General features: G+C 41.1%; 1 protein-coding gene across 3 annotated transcripts in view; it reads right to left on the bottom strand.

Moving 5' to 3' along the window:
• Positions 1–18,141, bottom strand: part of ablim3 (actin binding LIM protein family, member 3) — a 42,494-nt gene that overhangs the window by 6,496 nt on the left and 17,857 nt on the right. Inside the window, exons 3-14 of one of the 3 annotated variants that reach the window (XM_063876747.1) lie at positions 16,465–16,648; positions 12,298–12,413; positions 9,181–9,307; positions 8,969–9,062; positions 6,020–6,107; positions 5,874–5,932; positions 5,693–5,764; positions 3,371–3,532; positions 2,557–2,586; positions 2,291–2,417; positions 1,296–1,391; positions 976–1,026 (exon numbers count right to left, since the gene is read on the bottom strand). In XM_063876747.1, coding sequence (XP_063732817.1) covers positions 976–1,026; positions 1,296–1,391; positions 2,291–2,417; positions 2,557–2,586; positions 3,371–3,532; positions 5,693–5,764; positions 5,874–5,932; positions 6,020–6,107; positions 8,969–9,062; positions 9,181–9,307; positions 12,298–12,413; positions 16,465–16,648 — 1,206 coding nt within the window. The remainder of the gene's footprint in view (positions 1–975; positions 1,027–1,295; positions 1,392–2,290; positions 2,418–2,556; positions 2,587–3,370; positions 3,533–5,692; positions 5,765–5,873; positions 5,933–6,019; positions 6,108–8,968; positions 9,063–9,180; positions 9,308–12,297; positions 12,414–16,464; positions 16,649–18,141) is intronic. The other 2 variants (XM_063876748.1, XM_063876749.1) reach the window with 2 other exon arrangements.

Here is an 18,141-nt window from a genome sequence, read left to right as displayed (position 1 = left end):
GTACTAATTAAATAAGAGAAGCAGTTAATAAATACCCCACAAATACCAAACCACAGTACAGAGGAACATGCAGGACAACAACAAAGACAATCTATCTTCTTTCGAGAAGTCTTAAGTCTTATGACTCTCAGCTGAAAAGCCTTGCAGTGTGATGTGAAAGGGCGATCTCTTTCTTATGGTAGCTTATACTTAAGCCTGAAAACCGCAGCATTTCAGTTTAATGACTTGAAAGAAAGGCAAAACATTGCATCTTCTATGAACCGTCCTGCTGTGTTATTTGGCAACATAAATCCATACAATTAAGAAACCGTCTTTCCTCTGACAAACCCCCATCGTTTTCAACCAAAAAATGTATTCAAACAATTACAATAACATTAAATCACACACTGACCACTGGTTTAATAGGGTAGAGCCGCCCCAGCAAATAAACGTTATAATACACAGTTTTCCACTGTGCTTTTTTTCCATTGTTCTTTTCTATTCTGGTGAGTTGTGTGTCCTCAGAGTCCCATGTACTCAACACTTGTCATGCCTGAGCAACCTTCACTTCACATTCAGGGAATATTCCAGCTCCATTTGTCGTCAAGAAAACCTGTCGTGCTGTGGGAGCTGCACGGAGAGGCAAGCATGTGCTTGTGGCATGCACACTGAACATTGCCCTTATGCATTTCGACCCCTTAGCAATGCAATAGGACTAATTCACGTTATCTTCGGTTTTGAAAAGAGTTGTATAAGTCGAACACTATTTACTTTGTGCATTTTAAGCACAGGGACAATCTTTTCCATTTATATGGTTTTGATACTGATGGCTTTGATTTCGGTGATAACCGTATCAATTCTAATAAATGATTAATCACATGGGGATGTTGGAAAACATCAATGGGTCAGTAAAACATCTACATCCAGTACTCAAACACAGCATGACTAAACTGACAGGAGCACAGGCAGGCTAAGGCGGGGCTAACTACACTGTACCCGTTCTCGAATAGATGGGAGGCTTCCTGTAGATGTTGGGGTCCCCTGTGGCTGAGGAGAGAAAAAGGAGATGGAGAGGTGAAACGTGAAGGAGAGAGGGAGTTTCTTGCAGGATGACCGGAAGGGACAAAGTGGACTGGACGTATGAGGGATGGGTCTTAAGGATAGTAAGTATGAAGTATGAGGAGGAGAAACTGACAGAGAAATAATGTGTAGTATAAAAATACGACTTTGTCACATTTTCACACAGAGGTCAAAGTGAAAGAGTAAAGAAAGCTATGATATTGTGAGTAGTGAAATGAGGAGATGGCAAGTCCTACCTGGTACATGAAAATGTTTAGGGGGCTGGTTTGTGGTGGGTGTGCTTGACCGCTCCTCTTGGCCGTAATAAGGTGAACTCCTGCCACTCTCAGAGCCTGCAGCCAGCCACAGCCAATCACAGCAAAGGAAACATGAGCATGAAGGAAGGTGTCAGCATAAGTCTCATCCATGCAGATGAAAATCAAACAGCATAAATATATTTATAGAAATTAGAAATGACATTGGATAACTATTCCACATGTGCAATTACAAAGGTTATTGACTTGCCTTCCTATGACAGTATTGTCAACGCACATGTGTAAGAGTTAAATGAAATGACAGCCAAACAGCAACGGCAGCAACATATGAGATAGCCAAACTACTTTGTGGCTTATTGGTTACTATATAAAATGAATGGAAAAAAGCAAAAATATGGTATTGTTTTACATGTTTGGATGAAACTCTTTCCTTGCTGAGATTTAGAATATTGATCATTGCCTGTACAATAAATACTAACCTCCAACCAAAAGTCAGTTAGCATAGCTTAGCAAAGCTTAAAGACTAGAAAAAGGGGGAAACCGCAAACTTCTAGAAGTCTAGAAGTTGGTACCTGACCCTTTAAGGCTCACAAATGATGTGTTGTATGTCTTTTTTTGCTGTTAGGTCGATGGAGATGTTAAATTTCGGACCAAGCCAGACTAGCTGCTTTCCTTGTTTTCCACTCTTTATGCTAAGCTAAGCTAAGCTAAGCTAACTGACTGCTTAGCCTGACTGCTGGCTGTAACTACACACTGAATGGACACCAATGAATGTGGTTTTGATCTTATTCCCCAAAAATGTCAGTCTATTCTTTTAAACTATTTAATTTCAGGAGAATCATTCCCAAAACTTAAAAAATACTCAGAAACGTCATTGTGCTTCAAGTGCATTTTACATTAGGTACAGCATGATTAAATTCATGTTATAAACTCTTGTCATTAAGCAGCCAACTACGAGTGAACACCATCTGACTCACCAGGGTAGGCATAGTGGTGCGGAGAGCGAGGCATGATGGGTGACATGCCTTGACGACTATACGTTGGCGAGTCAATGTAACCTGGACTGGAGCACCGCCTCTGCTTTATATCCAGACTGTCGTAGTCCTGACAAGGGAAAAAAAGGACATAGGAGTGAAAAAAGGGCAGGGGGCAACTGGGATACAAATAGCTAAGTGACAGGCCTAAATTCAACGGTTCTCTTGTTTAAACTCGTTTTAATTGCTCTGATCGGAAGAATGCTTACCTGAGAATAGGGGGAGAGTGTCCCAAGTGACTGGAGAATAAGTGGAGAGAGAAGAGTTAACATTTATAGTCGAGCACAGTCGGAAAACAAAAACATTGTGTAATGTGTTGTGTATGTACAGGATCAGAAGATTATTGAAATTCAGTATGCTTTGTGTTATTCTACATGGATAGTTGATGGAGTTGTTTTACAGGATAAAGTGATGATTCAAACACGAGTTAAATAAATAGTTTGGCATTTTGGGGAATACATTTATTCTTGTTCTTGCCAATGATTAAGTGATGAGAAAAGCGAAAAAAATTACAAGAAAGAGAATAAGTGTAATTCCAAAAATGTTTGACTATTTAATTTAGCATTTGTAAAATAATTTACCAAGAATGTATTTGAATTGTATGTTTTTGTACTGTATGTTCTAAAATTATTCAATCTGTAACTTTAAAAAAAAATGCTAAAAAATGACAACAAGTACTTCAGGGTCATCATTTTTGTAAATCACATTTCGGATAAAAATACTTCAAGGATTTTAAATTAAATTGGGTTAAAATATTTGTGTCTTGGCTTTCTTGAAAAGTAAAAACTGACAATATTTAAATTGTTAGACTAAGTAAGTGTCTTAAAACAATAATAAATGCCACATTTTTAATCAAACTTTACTAAATCAAAATAATCTAATAGAGGGATTTGTGAAAAATAAAAATAATGACCCCTACAATACTATGACTGAGTTGTAATATATACCACCACTTCTCCTTCTAAAAATCATTCTCCTTCAAACAGACCAACATTTAGACCAGTGCTAAGTTAGCAGCAGTACCTCCCCATAGCCGTAAGTTTCTAGCCTGTCCTCAGAGGTGTATCTGTGGTAGGGCTGGTATGAGGAGGATATGAGGTCTGGCTGTTGGACCTCGTATATGGCTTTGACCTTTGGCAGAGCAGCTAGATCCTTATAATCTAGGAACTGATTCTTCACTCTTGCCTGGAGAGAGGACACACACAGACACCCACCACAGACAGAGACAACAGCAACAAGACCCCACATCAACCACATGGACAATGGACAGTAACAAAGTAGAATGGTAACTCCACCAATGGCAGGTAGCAGGACATGCACCGGTAAGAAATATGCTGATGAAGCACATACAAGTTGCACATGCACGTACATGTGTGCTCCCATCAAAAGCATACATGTACGCTGCAGAAGCTGACAGCAGTGTAAGTTGTTGACCTTCAGCAGCTCAGCACGTGTGAGAAAGAGAGTAGAGGAAGCAAAGACAGTGAGAGAGTGAGAGAGAGAGTGTGAGAGAGAGAGAGAGAGAGAGAGAGAGAGAGAGAGAGAGAGAGAGAGAGAGAGAGAGAGAGACAGTATGGACGACAACTGTGCTGACACTGCATTTCTCCCTCATCCATCACCTTAAACAGAAAGGTCATTGATTATGAGACGGGAGCAGAGCAGGGCTGAGCCGAGTGCAGAGCGGTGACTCCTGCTTGCATGCAGACAACCCTCAACATGCTAATACCGTCGACATGCAGCAGCCCTCAGCGGACTGCCAAGCAGCACAGTTGGACTCTGTTCCATATCTGGCCAAAGCCTCAGTTTGAAATGGAACGGGTCCAACTCTGAAATGCACAGAGTGACAACCTTCACATAAACCTGTTTTTCCCCAACTCGCTTCTATCTCTATGTATATGTAAAAATAGGAAGTATTGGTTTGATGATTTACACATATCCACCATGGTTAAGTGTCTACTGTATGTTGGAAAACATCATTCATTTGGAAAAAACATGACCTTGTTTTTAGATGTCTTTTAACCAGTTTTTCAAATGTGTTATAGCCACAGGAAAGACTCCTTAAACCTTGTGATGAGTTCCCATGTCTGTAGGCCAATTTCTTTAAAGAGGTTTTTGTTAGATGCCTGTCGGTGATAAAATATGTCAGGAAATACCCATCTAGGGACTTTTTGAAGCCTTAGGGCAGGGGCGTCCACACTTTTTTCACTGAGGGCCACATACAGAAAGATATATGAAGGTCTGGGCCCCTCTCTAGAGGTGAGGTATATTGCCTCATAAGTTAAGTTATAAGTTAGCAAAATCAATCAAATAGGTGAATTATGCTTGACACTTGAATATGCTTTAAGAAACAAGACCTACATCGAAGCTCTCCATAGGGTTTCATTTATTTTGATGGCAGCTCATTCCTTAAAACAGAAGCTTAGGATTGCTTATAATAAGAGGAAATATGAAAGGTATATTTGAAGCTTGTTGTGTAAATAAGTTATTGCCTTTTTTTTCTTATCGACTTAGATTGTTAGAACATGTTTTAAACTTTATTTGAATTAATTTATTTGAAAAGTGGTCTTATCAACACATGAATACTGTGTAATATATGCTTATATATATATATTTAAGAAGTACATTATAAGACCAGCTCAAGTTTCATTTGTGGGCCATATTCCATTATACTTTTTGAATTTGAAGAAGTTCCAATTCAAAATGCCGCATTTGGCCCCCAGGCCGTAGTATGGACAACCCTGCCTTAAGATGTCTAAAAAAGTCACAAAGTGGCTAAATGAGATTACAGGGGTTGTCGGCCACAAACAATGAATAATAGTTTGCCTTTAGCTTAGGGGAGGTGACGTGAAGTTGTGTGACTTTGGTGTTGTTTGCAAGAAGTTATTTTGTCACAAACTGCAGTTAAAACCCCAATTTACCAAAATATTTCGTATACATTATTATACTATTATATTACTATATATATTATACTAAAAAATTATACTCAAACCTGAACAATGTACTGTCTCTGAGATATAGTCAGAAAATGAAAAATAATAGATCTGGATATTGAAATTTGACTGGGATTTCATATTTGAAATAATACTGGATTATGAGTGTGCATGTTTTAATATTTTTTTCCATTTTGATAAGAAGGTACTCTGCCACATCGCTGAAAACAGGTGTGAGGGCACAGAGGAGTGAACAGGCCAAAGGAGTGAGCAGCCTCTCAGCTTGGTGCTTAAACATTCAAGCCTATGGGTAGTGCTAGTGTTTCTTATGTATACATTGTTCTTTTAGGGATAAGCTTTGGAGCAATTGCAGCTTGAAGTGACTAAAAGCTTCAAAGTGAGGAGCTATACTCACGCATATAACCCTGCTGGGAGAGCCTATGGAGGAGCCCGGTGGAGAGATGGAGGCCTCTGACAGGCGTCTATGCTGTGAGGTTCAAACAGACAAAGAGTGGAAAGAGAGGGGAGAGCACACACAGTGAGGAAATTACAGTTTTCAATCTGTTTTAAGGTTTATATTTCAAACTCAATCTCACCCTGAGTCTCCTCTCTGCCCTCGCTGCCTGCTTGCATAATGGGTGCCACACCTCACAACCTGGAGAAGAGCAAGAGAAGAATTGGCACGGTGTGTTCCCACATGTCACGGGCAAGCACTCTACTTTGTATTGGCATCACTTTTCACCTGTCAGGTACATTTCCTCTCCCTCTTTGAACATCAGGTTACAGCGGGAGCATCGGGCGCATGTTGGATGGTAGTGCTTCCCCCCCGCCTGTGAGGAGGACAGGAGAGGAGAAGAGGTGTGACTGAGCATAAACTATCATCATAAAGAGGTTCATCAAGGTGACGGCTGATCTGCAAATGAGCAGGTCATTATCTCCATATGTTTTCCCCTGTATATCACCTGACCACCAATGGCCTCATAATGTACCGAGAACTCATTGCATAGCCTGTGGTTGTTCATCACATGATAGCCAACCCCCACTCTACATAATTAGAGCGAAGATCCCTGTAGGTCAGTCACATGAAGAAAAGTGTTGGTGGGTGTGTGTGCAGAGGGAAGTAGGTGGCCATGTAAATGAAGGACACAAGAGTGCGATACATGTCCTTGGACGTTCAGAGCACCTCGAGGGAACACATGCAAACAGGTGAGGTGGACACATGAAATGATGCAGTATGATGTCACTGCTCCCGGCTTCGTCCATTAATCCCAGGTTCACGGTCCTTATGTTTCTCACATGTGTCTCTGCGGAGCTGACGGCTGAGGCGTGGCCCCGTCCCGCAACCTCTGCCTCCCTGACACACTATTAGAGGATTTCTATTTATAGAAGCAGGGGCCTGTGTCCGGGAGACAGTCTCATCCGAACACACCTACGATGTGTGTCATTTTCTGCCACATCAACTTTCCCCTGCTTTCCATAAAACTGATCGTCTCTAAGATGCATTTTAACCCATCCCTGCTCTCCTTATCTGTCTCAGGTTACACTGAAAGCAAAGACACAAGAGGATGCAGCATTTTCGTCCCGTGCTTTCCGAGCAACTGAGCGTTTACAGTCTGTGGTCATATGGTATCAGTTCAACAGCTGCTGTTAGCATTTCTAATGAGGCCTACATTCTCTCCAGTGGCATTAATAGGCTGATATATTTATTGGCAAACTAAAGACACAGAGGAAGGAGGGAGGAGGAATGGAGTGAAACTAAAGAAAGGAGGTTTTATGCTCCTCTTTCCTTCTGCTTCCTGTCTATATTTCTCCCTGTCTCCATCTACACTATACTCATTAAAGTAACAACCACTGCGTCTGGAAAGTTGGACGGATGCGAGGCTCTTTGGAACAAGGCTAATCATCAACAGAGGGACAAACACAGAGGGATAAGTCTGGTTTTCAATGTCTGAGAAAATAGAAATGAGTAAGGAAAACTGCATACTGACATGCAAATGATTCTAAAGATATATAGGTGAATTAGTGGCTTCTAAGCAAGGTCATGTTTGTCAACAAAACGATAATGACAGAAAATCCTTGAGTTCTTGAATAAAAAGCGGACTAAAGCTGAACTATGATTAAAAGCACTATTTAGTTTGGTCACTAATAAAAATAAAAGAATAAGACGGACAAATGGAGAAATCAACTAAATGTGATTTTGACAAATAAAGTTTTGCTAACGTTTTATTCAATCACTAGTGTGTGTCTGTTGAAAGGTTTTTAGTTCATAATTTTGTATAACTGCAGTGAAATTTCTGCACACACAAACTAGTAAATAGGTATGAATACACAGGGTGGTAAGGTCAGCCGGCTAGTTCCCCTATATGCACAGTAGAGGCCCTGCAGTAAGCCAACATGGCTATTACTGGGCTATTTACTTTCGGTTCGACTCGGAGACAAGCTTTCGCTGTTATTAATGTGACAACCATGTCACAACGTTTGCTCCGATACATGTGCTAATACCCATAGACTCTCTTAAAATCACTTACATTTGACTCAAGCTGATTATATTAAAGATTAAAACAACATTTAAATCATGTGCCAAAATGAACAGCTTCTGTGAAAGCGTCCATATGGAATTTCTGCTATTCTCACCCTAAATGAATACTGCATGTATCTGGAGCTAGTGTTCCAGACACATGACTTACTGTGAGTTACATCAGTTGCACGCAGCATGTTAAAGGAGCGATCATAATGATATCAAAATTCGACAGGAGGAAAGAATTGAGCGTCATGTTTGCACACACATAGACGAGACATAGAGGGAAAACAGAGAGAGAGAGAGAGAGAGAGGGGGCGGGGGGGACGACTCGCAGACAAAGGCTGACATGTCGCCATTTCTATAAATAGCCCAGTGAGAGTGACAGTCAGGAACAAAACACTTTACACCAGCCATTCTGACAAGCGAAGGAGCACAGGGACGAGACCCCCAGTGTGTGTGTGTGTGTGTGTGTGTGTCCGACAAATTTTAACCTCGCGTCCCAACGGAAAATAACTATTCTCCAGAGGCTCTTATGAAACATTTAATCAGCATGTCCCTTTCATTATTTTTAAACCTTCCCCATCATTATTTTCCCTTGTCTTCATCCTCCCCTCTGTCCGCCTTAGCTTCTCCTCTCCTCTCTTCACCCCTGACTCCTTCTTTCCACCTCTTTTGTGTGTAAGACCATTCTAAGCTAACATTTCTGTCACTGCGGAATGTGCTATTTTGCGTCTCTCCTCCTTCCATCTTTTACCTTCACTCTTTACCCTCTTATCTTTTTATAACTCGTGTTTCCTCTCAAATCCTCTCAAGAGTTTTGAGCTTCCTGTTGGTGCAGGTAGGCCTGTGTTCTGTACTTCTAAAAGGTGTAAAAAGTGGATTTGCAACGATACTTGGCCACTAACGCGCTGCAGCTGAATATCTTTTGGTTTAAGTAAAGCAGCACAACATTTTTATCAACCGCCAATCTTAAGTCGCTCTCTCCCTGAAGCACAGCAGGGCTTTAACAGAGGCGAGGATAAAATGCGACTGCTCGATTTTGATAACGCTTATTACATTCAGTCACCAGAGTCAAGTCTCAATTTGGATTTTCTGAATTACTGCCAAATTCTGTGTGACTTAATGTTGTGTTAAAACTGTGTCATGTTGGAAATCTGGTCCCATTCTCACCTCCAGAACTCTTCCACTGATGTATCTGCTGCAGGTCTCGCATTTAACCCCATACTGGGCGTGGTAATCTGCCTCACAGTATGGCACTCCATCCCTGCAACATAGAGAATAAAAAACACTACTGTAGGGTGTGAAATGCACAGTTTAGCCTACCCAGAGAGCAATTGAGAGACATAAGAATCACATTCTTTGAAATGTCTTCACACACTCACTTGCTGATGTACTCTCCTGTGAGGACCATGTTGCAGGTCCGACATCTGAAGCAGCTGACGTGCCATTGCTTCTCCAGCGCCAGGAGAGACTGACCCTGCTTGATCTCGGCTCCACACCCAGCACAGTCTGGAGTAAGAAAGCGTGGGAAAGAAAAATAAAGAAGAAGAACAGAAGACAGGAAGAGGAAGTGATTCACACAGAGAAAAGAGAAATGAAGTGGAGAGGGTAAACAGGGAGAGGAGTTGATGAGACAAAGGGAGCCAAGGTGTAATTGCACATCTTTAAACACCCACTGTGCTCATGAGTGTAGTTTTCCAGCCCTTTGGCACAGACACCTTCATAATCAATAGCCGTACTAATGCGGATATTGCAGAGCTGTGAGGCTTGTTCTCTCAACTGTGAGCACCGTTAAACATGATTGAATGCAGGAAGGAAGCAAAAATCACTGGGACAGCCTCAGGGAGTAAACTGTTGCTGAAGAACCCCATCACATGAGACATGTATGAATCCCTCTCTGTCTCTGTTCCTCAAACAAACACACGCTGTATTCAAGCTGTAGAATTCCACTTAGAATTCCAATTCCCACACATGGATGCCCGCAGCAGGCGTTAATGACCATCACTAACAGGGCAGGAAAGCAGCAGGACAAAATGATGCATTGCTGCAGAGTGACAAAATGCTGAAATAAGGTCAGCGCTCCATTTGTTTCCATTTGGAAGACATTTGGCCTAGCTTAACCTTATCTGACCCAGTCTACTGCCCCTTAAGGGAAGCCTGCAGTCACAGGGGACTACTCCACGCGACCCGGTCAGCCAAGACAAAGTGTGTTTTGCAGTAAAAAAAACTGCAGTGTATTGAGTCGGGTTTCTGCAGTCCAGATAAATCTCAACTGTCATTTGGTGGTGAGTGCTGAGTGTATAGTGCGAAGATTCCAGCCCCAGTCTGTGACTGTGCACGGCTGATTTTTCTTTGGAGTCATGGTAGGCTACTGCTTGTTTTTTAGCCACCAAATGAAACTGCTATTTAAACGTCCAAAAAAAGCAACAGCGCCTGTGACAAAGATTTGTTGGAAATTACTTACTGTAATGAGGGTGGAAAGAAAACTGCTTCTGCACGTTGCAGTCTGTGAGGTCAAAATAATATGACCAATTGGGGCATGTGCAACCTGTTTAAATATTTTAACCATCAATGAGTTTGATCTATCAGTTCAATGTAAAAGCCATAGCCAGCAGGAGGTTAGCCTGGCTTATAAAGACAGGAAACAGCTCGCCAAAACAGTATCTGATCTGGTGCTATGTAAACATGATTTATCTTGAGTTTTGGAATTAGACCAGCATATAAAGCTCTGTAAAACTTACTTACTGTTGTTTTAACGTTTGATGTTTGTGTGGATTGATCATGCATTCATTTATTGAGCTTGTAACTTGTTTACTGTTTGACCGAGGTGGTTCTCCCCCCTCCCAGTCTTAAGGCTAAATGAACCCCAACCGCATCTTATTTATGCTTTGTCCAATGGACCTGTCGTACTTCTTTTGTGCATTTATTTGATTTGAAATGGAAAAACTGCAGTTTGGTTCCCCTCCCTGGTTCCCTGGTTAATTTTAAAGTCAAATTCTTAGGGAGGGATATTTGCGACATTGATAAAATGTATTGATCTATAATGAAAAATATGAGAGTTGTCGATACACTCTTTCTTCCCCTCCAGAGATATACTTTTCTATTACAATCAAAACTTCAATAAAAAAATTAATTGAAAAACAGGGGATAAAAAGCTAGCCTCGATCTTTCGAAAGGTAACAAAAAACGGGGACTAATTTTGTTTCTGTGTCCCATTTTCTTCAAAAATAATAATTTTGTGCCAGCTAAATTGATTTCTGCGACTTTTGCAGACTTTGAAGCATATATTTGATACTTAAAGAATCTAAATGACACAGGGAACAGGCTGTTACAGCCAGCGCATTACATTAAGTGTCTGCACTCTGTGTCCCGTCTTATACACTGCCTCCTCATAAGATAGAGTGATGAACACGTACCTGGGGAGCCGTTTTGATTTTATCCTCCTGAATGGAGCGATCTGGGGAGGACAGTTATTCACTGCCTCTCACCACCTGTTATTACTGCACAGCCAGTGAGCGGCAGCCTGCTGTCTGTGTGACACACTTAACAAATGATTCACGATCAGTCACTGTTGCTCTGTTGACATATCAAATTGTGTCATTTTCAGCTTTATTCTAAAAGGGTTGGGGCTCTTCCACATAAATCTGTCTCAAACACAGTGATAGAAGAAGTATTTAGTTTGTTCACTTAATTAAAGTATTAATACCACTGTGTAAAACACTCTTCAACATGTAAAAGTCCTGCATTCAAAAATTTACTAAAGTTTACGAAGAAAAGTAATAGCATTAACTTAAATTTCAAGAAGTGAAGTACTCAATCTGCACATTTAAAATACTACATGCTACATTATTGAATTATAAATATTGATTCATCAATGTATTCATCACTTTAATGTTTCAACCAGTAAAGGAGGAGCATTTTTACACTCTTGTCAGGTAGTTTGTACACTTTTTATTCTCTTAAACTATACTTAAAATAATAAATTATCATTTGTTGTTGATTATACTTTTTATTATCAATCTGAATCTTTAAATATACTAACTGTCAGAAAATGTAGTAGAGTCAAAATATTTCCCACACAAATGTAGTAAAGTAGAAGTTTAAAAAAGAAGAAAAAGGAACATCTTAAGTAAAGAACCTCAAAATTGTACTTTAGAACAATACTATGGTAAATGTACTTTGGTAAGTGACTGTCCACAACTGCTCATACAGGATGTTCTGCTCATTATAATTCAGGATCATGTGACCTGATGTACACTGATTACATACAATCCTCTAGTCCCTGCTTGTTTTGGTGTTGACAGCAATAAATGAATAATGTGTCTGTTTATGTTGCATGACTCTCAGCTGGCAGTTCAGCACGACAGGTCGGACCACTGATTTGACAGACACTTCATTAGCTAAATGAGCTAAATATGCCTTGTGGACACATCGCATTAGACTGTAGCACATGGTGGACCCAAACAGAGCGGACGGAGCGAGGCGGATGCACGACTTACGGCTGGGCCCGTGGATCTTGATCGGTTCATTTGGCTTGCCAAGTGTGCGGGAGCAATGCTGGCACACGCAGTCCTTTCCACTGAAAGTCACTCTGTCTCCAATGGGGAAGGGTTTACTGAGGAGGGAAGGAAAAAAGAAAGAAAGAGAGAATTAGAAAAACAATGTGAGATACAAAAAGGCCTGCAGTGTTTACATTACACCCAAGTGAACACAGGGAAATAACAAATGGGTGCTGGCAGGAACATGATTGGGTGATAGACAGGATATAATCCGGCTGACACGAGCCAAATACAGTCTGACACCCTCTATGAACTTGAAAATACATTTGCAAACAGTCGAGGCGACGGGTTAATGGGACGTTGATCGTTGCTGGAGCACCTGGCTGCTCTGTGATTAAAGAGGCGATAATGTGACGCTGCCACAGGCTTCGAAGAGGAAACTAGCTCTGTCAGTGACAATGAAAAGTTATTAGGGAGAGTGCGGATGTGCGGAGTGCATACTGATCCTAACAACCTCCTTCTCTCTCAGTCTGCCTACACAGCTGGTGTCACCGGGTCACGGATCCCTTACCGCTTTAACACTAAGATTAGGAAGTAGAGGCAGAGTATGACAACAAAACAGTGCCTATACAATTAAATTAACCACGTCAGGACACATGGTTTTTGCTCCCCTTCCTCTTCTGTAGCATTTCCTTAAAGACAGATTGATTTCTTTATGACTGGGGAGGATGTATGAGTGAATGGGGAGCTAAAAGGCTTAGGGAAGGCTGTTTAAAAAGACATAGAAGGCAATAATCCTTTTACTCCCCCGCCGAGGCCTGGAACCGGAGCCAAGGCCCAGAGGGAGGCTAGAGTCTCCAGCAGAGCTTGCAGTCAGCACACAGTAAGTGCATCCATGAACGCACTTAAAGATGTACAGAGGCAAGCACGTCTGAAGGCTGGTGCAATGTATACATGCGGGGGTCAGAGCCCTAGAAACTGAGTTTCTAGAGGAAGCTGTTTTACAATTGTGACCGTCTAAATATGGGTGTGTGTAGTGGGAGACAGCACATGCATTATTCCTAGTTTGCTCCTTTGTGCTTTTATATTATTCAAAGAAGGACAGCATGCATACAAAGGATTAAGAAGCATTTGATGCCAAGGTGAACCATCTGTTTGTAAACTCAGATCTTTTTTAATTGAATACAGAAAGCTAGAGGAGTCTATATTTGACACATGAAGCTTGTTTTTTAAGGGTTGTATATCCACTTCCAAGCATGACAAGCTCCAACCAAGAGATACCAGTCCAGGGTTTTGTCTAAACCAGGTAACATGGGTGCTGCGCCCTCTTGCTTTGGGCATGCCCCCTGGTACCAAAACGCAGATTTTTCGCGTAAAAAGGTTAAAGTGACGCCAGAAAACAATATTTCTGTTCGACAAAACACCGTATAATAACTCCAGAAATATGAAAATCGTGTCAAATAGACCATCAGACGGCATAGAGAGCTTTGTTTTTACGGAATAAATAGGGGATGTCTGGTCCGATGTCCGGTCGGTCTGCCGGTGGACGATTGGCAGGCAGCAGGCTTACACTGAAACTGTGATTTTTTAAATAGATTGTTTCTTCTACTGCCCTTTTTCTTTAGAGGAAGTAAAGAAACTGTAGCTCTGGATTTATTTGTTGTTTGAGGTGCAATTTATAACTCAGGCATGAAGAAACTATTATTTCCGTTTGCGCCCTCATACTATATTTTTCTAGAAAAACCCTATATATAGTCCAACTTAAGGAAATGCTGTATTAGTGCACGAGTGAGTAAGTCTGCTTTTAACCTTGTCGTTACCTGTATGTTGCTCTCACTCCCTCAAGACATTCTTGCCTTGTCAGCCTTTCTCTGCGCTTTAAAGATTTACTCTGTATTCATATTTAATGCATGTTTTTTTTTTCTCCCCCTCTTTTTTCCTAAACTGGCCACAGAAATAAAGCTATTTCTGGGTTTAGCGACATACTCTCTGGCTTTGATCCCCACCGCTTTCCTAAAAAAAACATCAGCAAAGGAACTTTGCAATCTCCCACTCCATCATTAGAGCTGATGACAAAGCGAAGGATGACGATGAGGCAATGAAGGAAGATGATGAGGATGTGAACGATAAAAAAAGGGGGGGAAATAATGAGGAGGAGATAAAGAGACTATAGCGGAGAAGTTGCAGGCGGTAGAAAAAAGAATTGTGGGCAATGAGACAGATGGCAGACCGAGCAGGAAAGAAGAGATTCGGCCCTTGGCTTCTTGCTGCCTCTTCCAGTTGACTCCACACTGACACACACACACACACACACACACACACACACACACACACACACACACACACACACACACACACACACACACACACACACACACACACACACACACACACACACACACACACACACACACACACACACACACACACACACACACACACACACATCCCTGCCAGGACTGCTCAACTGACTGTCTTGGGCCAGTTGGTGTCACTTTTTTTTTGCCCACGGCTGCTGGGCATGACTGCATGTTTATCAGCCAATGTCAAGCAGACACAAGACAACAGACAAACAGTAAGGGAAGTCGGGGAAGATCGCTCTTATGTAAACCTCATAATACATCGAAACAGATGGGGAGGGAGCAAAAATAGAGCAAAGCAAACAGTGGGATTAAGGGACTTTTAAGAATATGGCATGAAAGAGAAACAGACAAAAAGAGTGGAATGATGACATATAACGAGGAGCGGAGCCAGCAGGGATGCTCTTACTTCAGTCAGGAGGAGCTTAACAGGAAAACTGATGGAGGTCAGAGGAGAGATGGCCTACTTTTACTAACTCTAACAGCATGAAACACCGGGTCAGCTCTCTTTACCGAATCATGTCTCGACTAAGCAAAATGACAAGACAGCTTGAGCTTTGCAAGCAGACATTTATTGACATCCAGGAGCTGACTTAAGACTGAACTGCAATATTAAACGCCCTTTAACGATTTAGCCACCCGAGTTTTGGAAGATGCTGCTTGTGGAGCATCGTTTGGATTAGCATTTTTTCTTGAGGCAGAAAGACAGTCATGCGTTTCTTAGCCAGTTACTAAACAATCATCTCCTGTGCTCCGTCCTCTCCAGGCTACTTTCATTAATTTTGTGCTTCATCACAAGACAGAACAGATACAAAACAGTGCAAATCAAGATGTGAAGAAGTAATGTGTACAAATGACTTAATGGTCAGGCACCCTCATACATAAAATATATATTAATGCTCTGTTGCACCGCTAGGGCATTACCCAGAGAGTAAGTCTGTTAGTGGTTCTTAGAGTCCGCAAAAGTAGATCAGGAGTCAGAGTGTTCAGCTACCTCACTTTTTTTGGAACCAACTTCCTGTTTCTATAAGGGGGGTAGACATTTTCCAAACATTTAAGAGTAGCAGAAGACCTTCCTTTTCAATAGAGCCCATAGTTAGAGCTGTTTTTTTGATTACCCTGTGACTGTCCTCCTGAGTTCTACAGTTTATGGTATTCCTTTTTTATTTTTATTTTATCTGTATTTTACATTCTATCTTGACATTTCATTATATTTTTGTAATTTTATGATATCTTTTAGCACTGTAATTCATGTGTGTTGATTTGTAAAGCCCACTGAGACAAACGTGTTTTGTGATATTGGGCTATATAAATACACTTTTGGTTTGATTTGACATACAGTACAACATTTTGTAAAGGCGGAAACTCTCAAAAGATGGTGGTGGAGTATAAAGTAGAAAGAGAGAAAAGTACTTGAGTTACACTTTCAACTTACGAATTAAAGCAGTGTTGCAAAAGATGTTTTGGGTTTTCAGCGAATAGGCAGTACAGTCAAAGAAACAAAAGATTTAAAGTTAAAAGGAAGATTCTTTAAAAAAAAGTGGTAAATTGGAATAACAATTTTAAGTTGAAAAACTTAAGCTAGCACTTGAGGGAACTTCTTAAACAAATTAGCCCCAAGGTGAGTAAAAACACACAAAGCATTGTGACTGTGCTTTCCTTTTTCCCCCCCAACTTCTCTTTTCTTAGTCTAGATCTAACGTTGAAAAAACAAACACATTGCTGTACTATTACTGCACTGTATATAATGTTGTAACGGTGTGTATTTACTGAAGGACATTGTGTGTGTTTTTGTTTGTGTGTTTACCTGCAAACACTGCAGACAAAGCACTTGGGGTGGTACGTGCGTCCCAGAGCGGAGACCACCTCTCCCGTGATGAAGCTGTCGCAGCGGTCGCAGCGTGTGCCGTACAGACGCTGATAGTCTGCTGTGCAGATGTACTCGCCCTTCTTCTGGAAGAAACCGGATCTCGCCAGATCACAGTTACACACTGTGGAGACAGTATGGGAGAGAAAGTGAGGAGTAGGGACAGACAAAATACTTATCATGCACTAACTTGTGGATTTCATGTGAAATCAAATGAAAAAAATAAAAATAATAATCAAATATTTAGCAAGTCCTTTTTGTCTGTTTTTCCATGTTAGGTTATGCTGCAGTTCACTTGAGTGTTAAAGTTTGTTTTTTTATCCTTTCTAACTGTTTGTGTGCTGTGTGTACGTTTCTGTTCACACAAGCCTGCGATGGAAGTTATTCGGCTCCAGTCAGTGGTGAGCCAATTTACTCTGATGGGAATATAATGATATAATCAGCAGAATAGTCATTTTGTGCTAAACAATGTGAAGACGGAGACAAAACAACAGACCGCAAGTTCTCAGCATCCTCTGAACATTGACAGCAGTCTCATTAAATGCTAATGGAGTGGGCACCAAAATCATTTGCTGTGAATGCACAAGGTGGGTGTGAATGTGTGTCTCTATGCTGTGTATCCTAAGCAGGAAATGTATGCTACAACACTTTGCCTTGTAACTGAGAGTACATCCCAGTGTGTGTAACAGTATAGCTAAAAAGCGTTTTCACAGATCAGTGGCTGGTGTGTTGCTGGTCTCTGGTTTCTCCCGGCCTGTGCGGTTTACAACAGGAAGAGTTGACAGTTGGTGTAACCTCAGGCTGGAAAAAGTACAATGGCCTGACACAAGTGACCGGTAAAGGTGACGTGTTAGATAAAATCCGATTGTGGAATGATCAAATTATAAATAAAACAAATCAACATTTTCTAAAATAAAATGTAGTTATTAAGATGTTTGTGAAACTAGCATCAAGAAAACATAAATATTCATCATGATAAACTACGCACTCTAGCTGAGTAAACATGTAACCCTATGCAACCTCATCCAATACAGTAGCTCAGCTGGTAAAAACCAACCCAAAGAACTGGGCAATGAAGACGATCTTCTTATGGGCTAACCGTGGATTTACGACTTCTAACGTGATGCCTTTGGGCCGGAAATACTTTTTCCAATAACATCGGTATGACCTATATAAATTATATTTAAACTTTCAGTACAAACACTAAATCAGCCTTATTTATCGCTGTCTCCATGGTAAAGTCACACTTCGCAGAAGCCCTCCACTTGCAAGCCACTTGCATTAACCTAGTTAATTAGCTGCTAGCCTCATTTACAAATTTACTGTTCAGAAAAATACAATTAAAAAAAGCCAAAGCGGCAATGGAGCACCCGAAAAATGGTGGTCTTAAACTGAACACAGAGACTCTCACCTAAATCATCCTTAAAACAATGAATGGACTTTTGGTTTTCTCAGACATGCTCAGCATATGTTAATTGTAGAAACCGTCAGATCCTCCTGATAAGCCTGCAGCTCATGTGAAACGGGCCATGAATTGGAAACAAGATCAGAGGCTTAAACCACCAGCTACTGGAAGATCGAGTAGATGCTCAAGAACCAGACAGCAGAGAGACGAGT

This window comes from Eleginops maclovinus, chromosome 23, assembly GCF_036324505.1.
Source record: "Eleginops maclovinus isolate JMC-PN-2008 ecotype Puerto Natales chromosome 23, JC_Emac_rtc_rv5, whole genome shotgun sequence".
Taxonomy (NCBI): domain Eukaryota; kingdom Metazoa; phylum Chordata; class Actinopteri; order Perciformes; family Eleginopidae; genus Eleginops; species Eleginops maclovinus.
The sequence above is the reverse complement of the archived record's forward strand: the minus strand, read 5'-3'. Positions and strand labels throughout refer to the sequence as shown.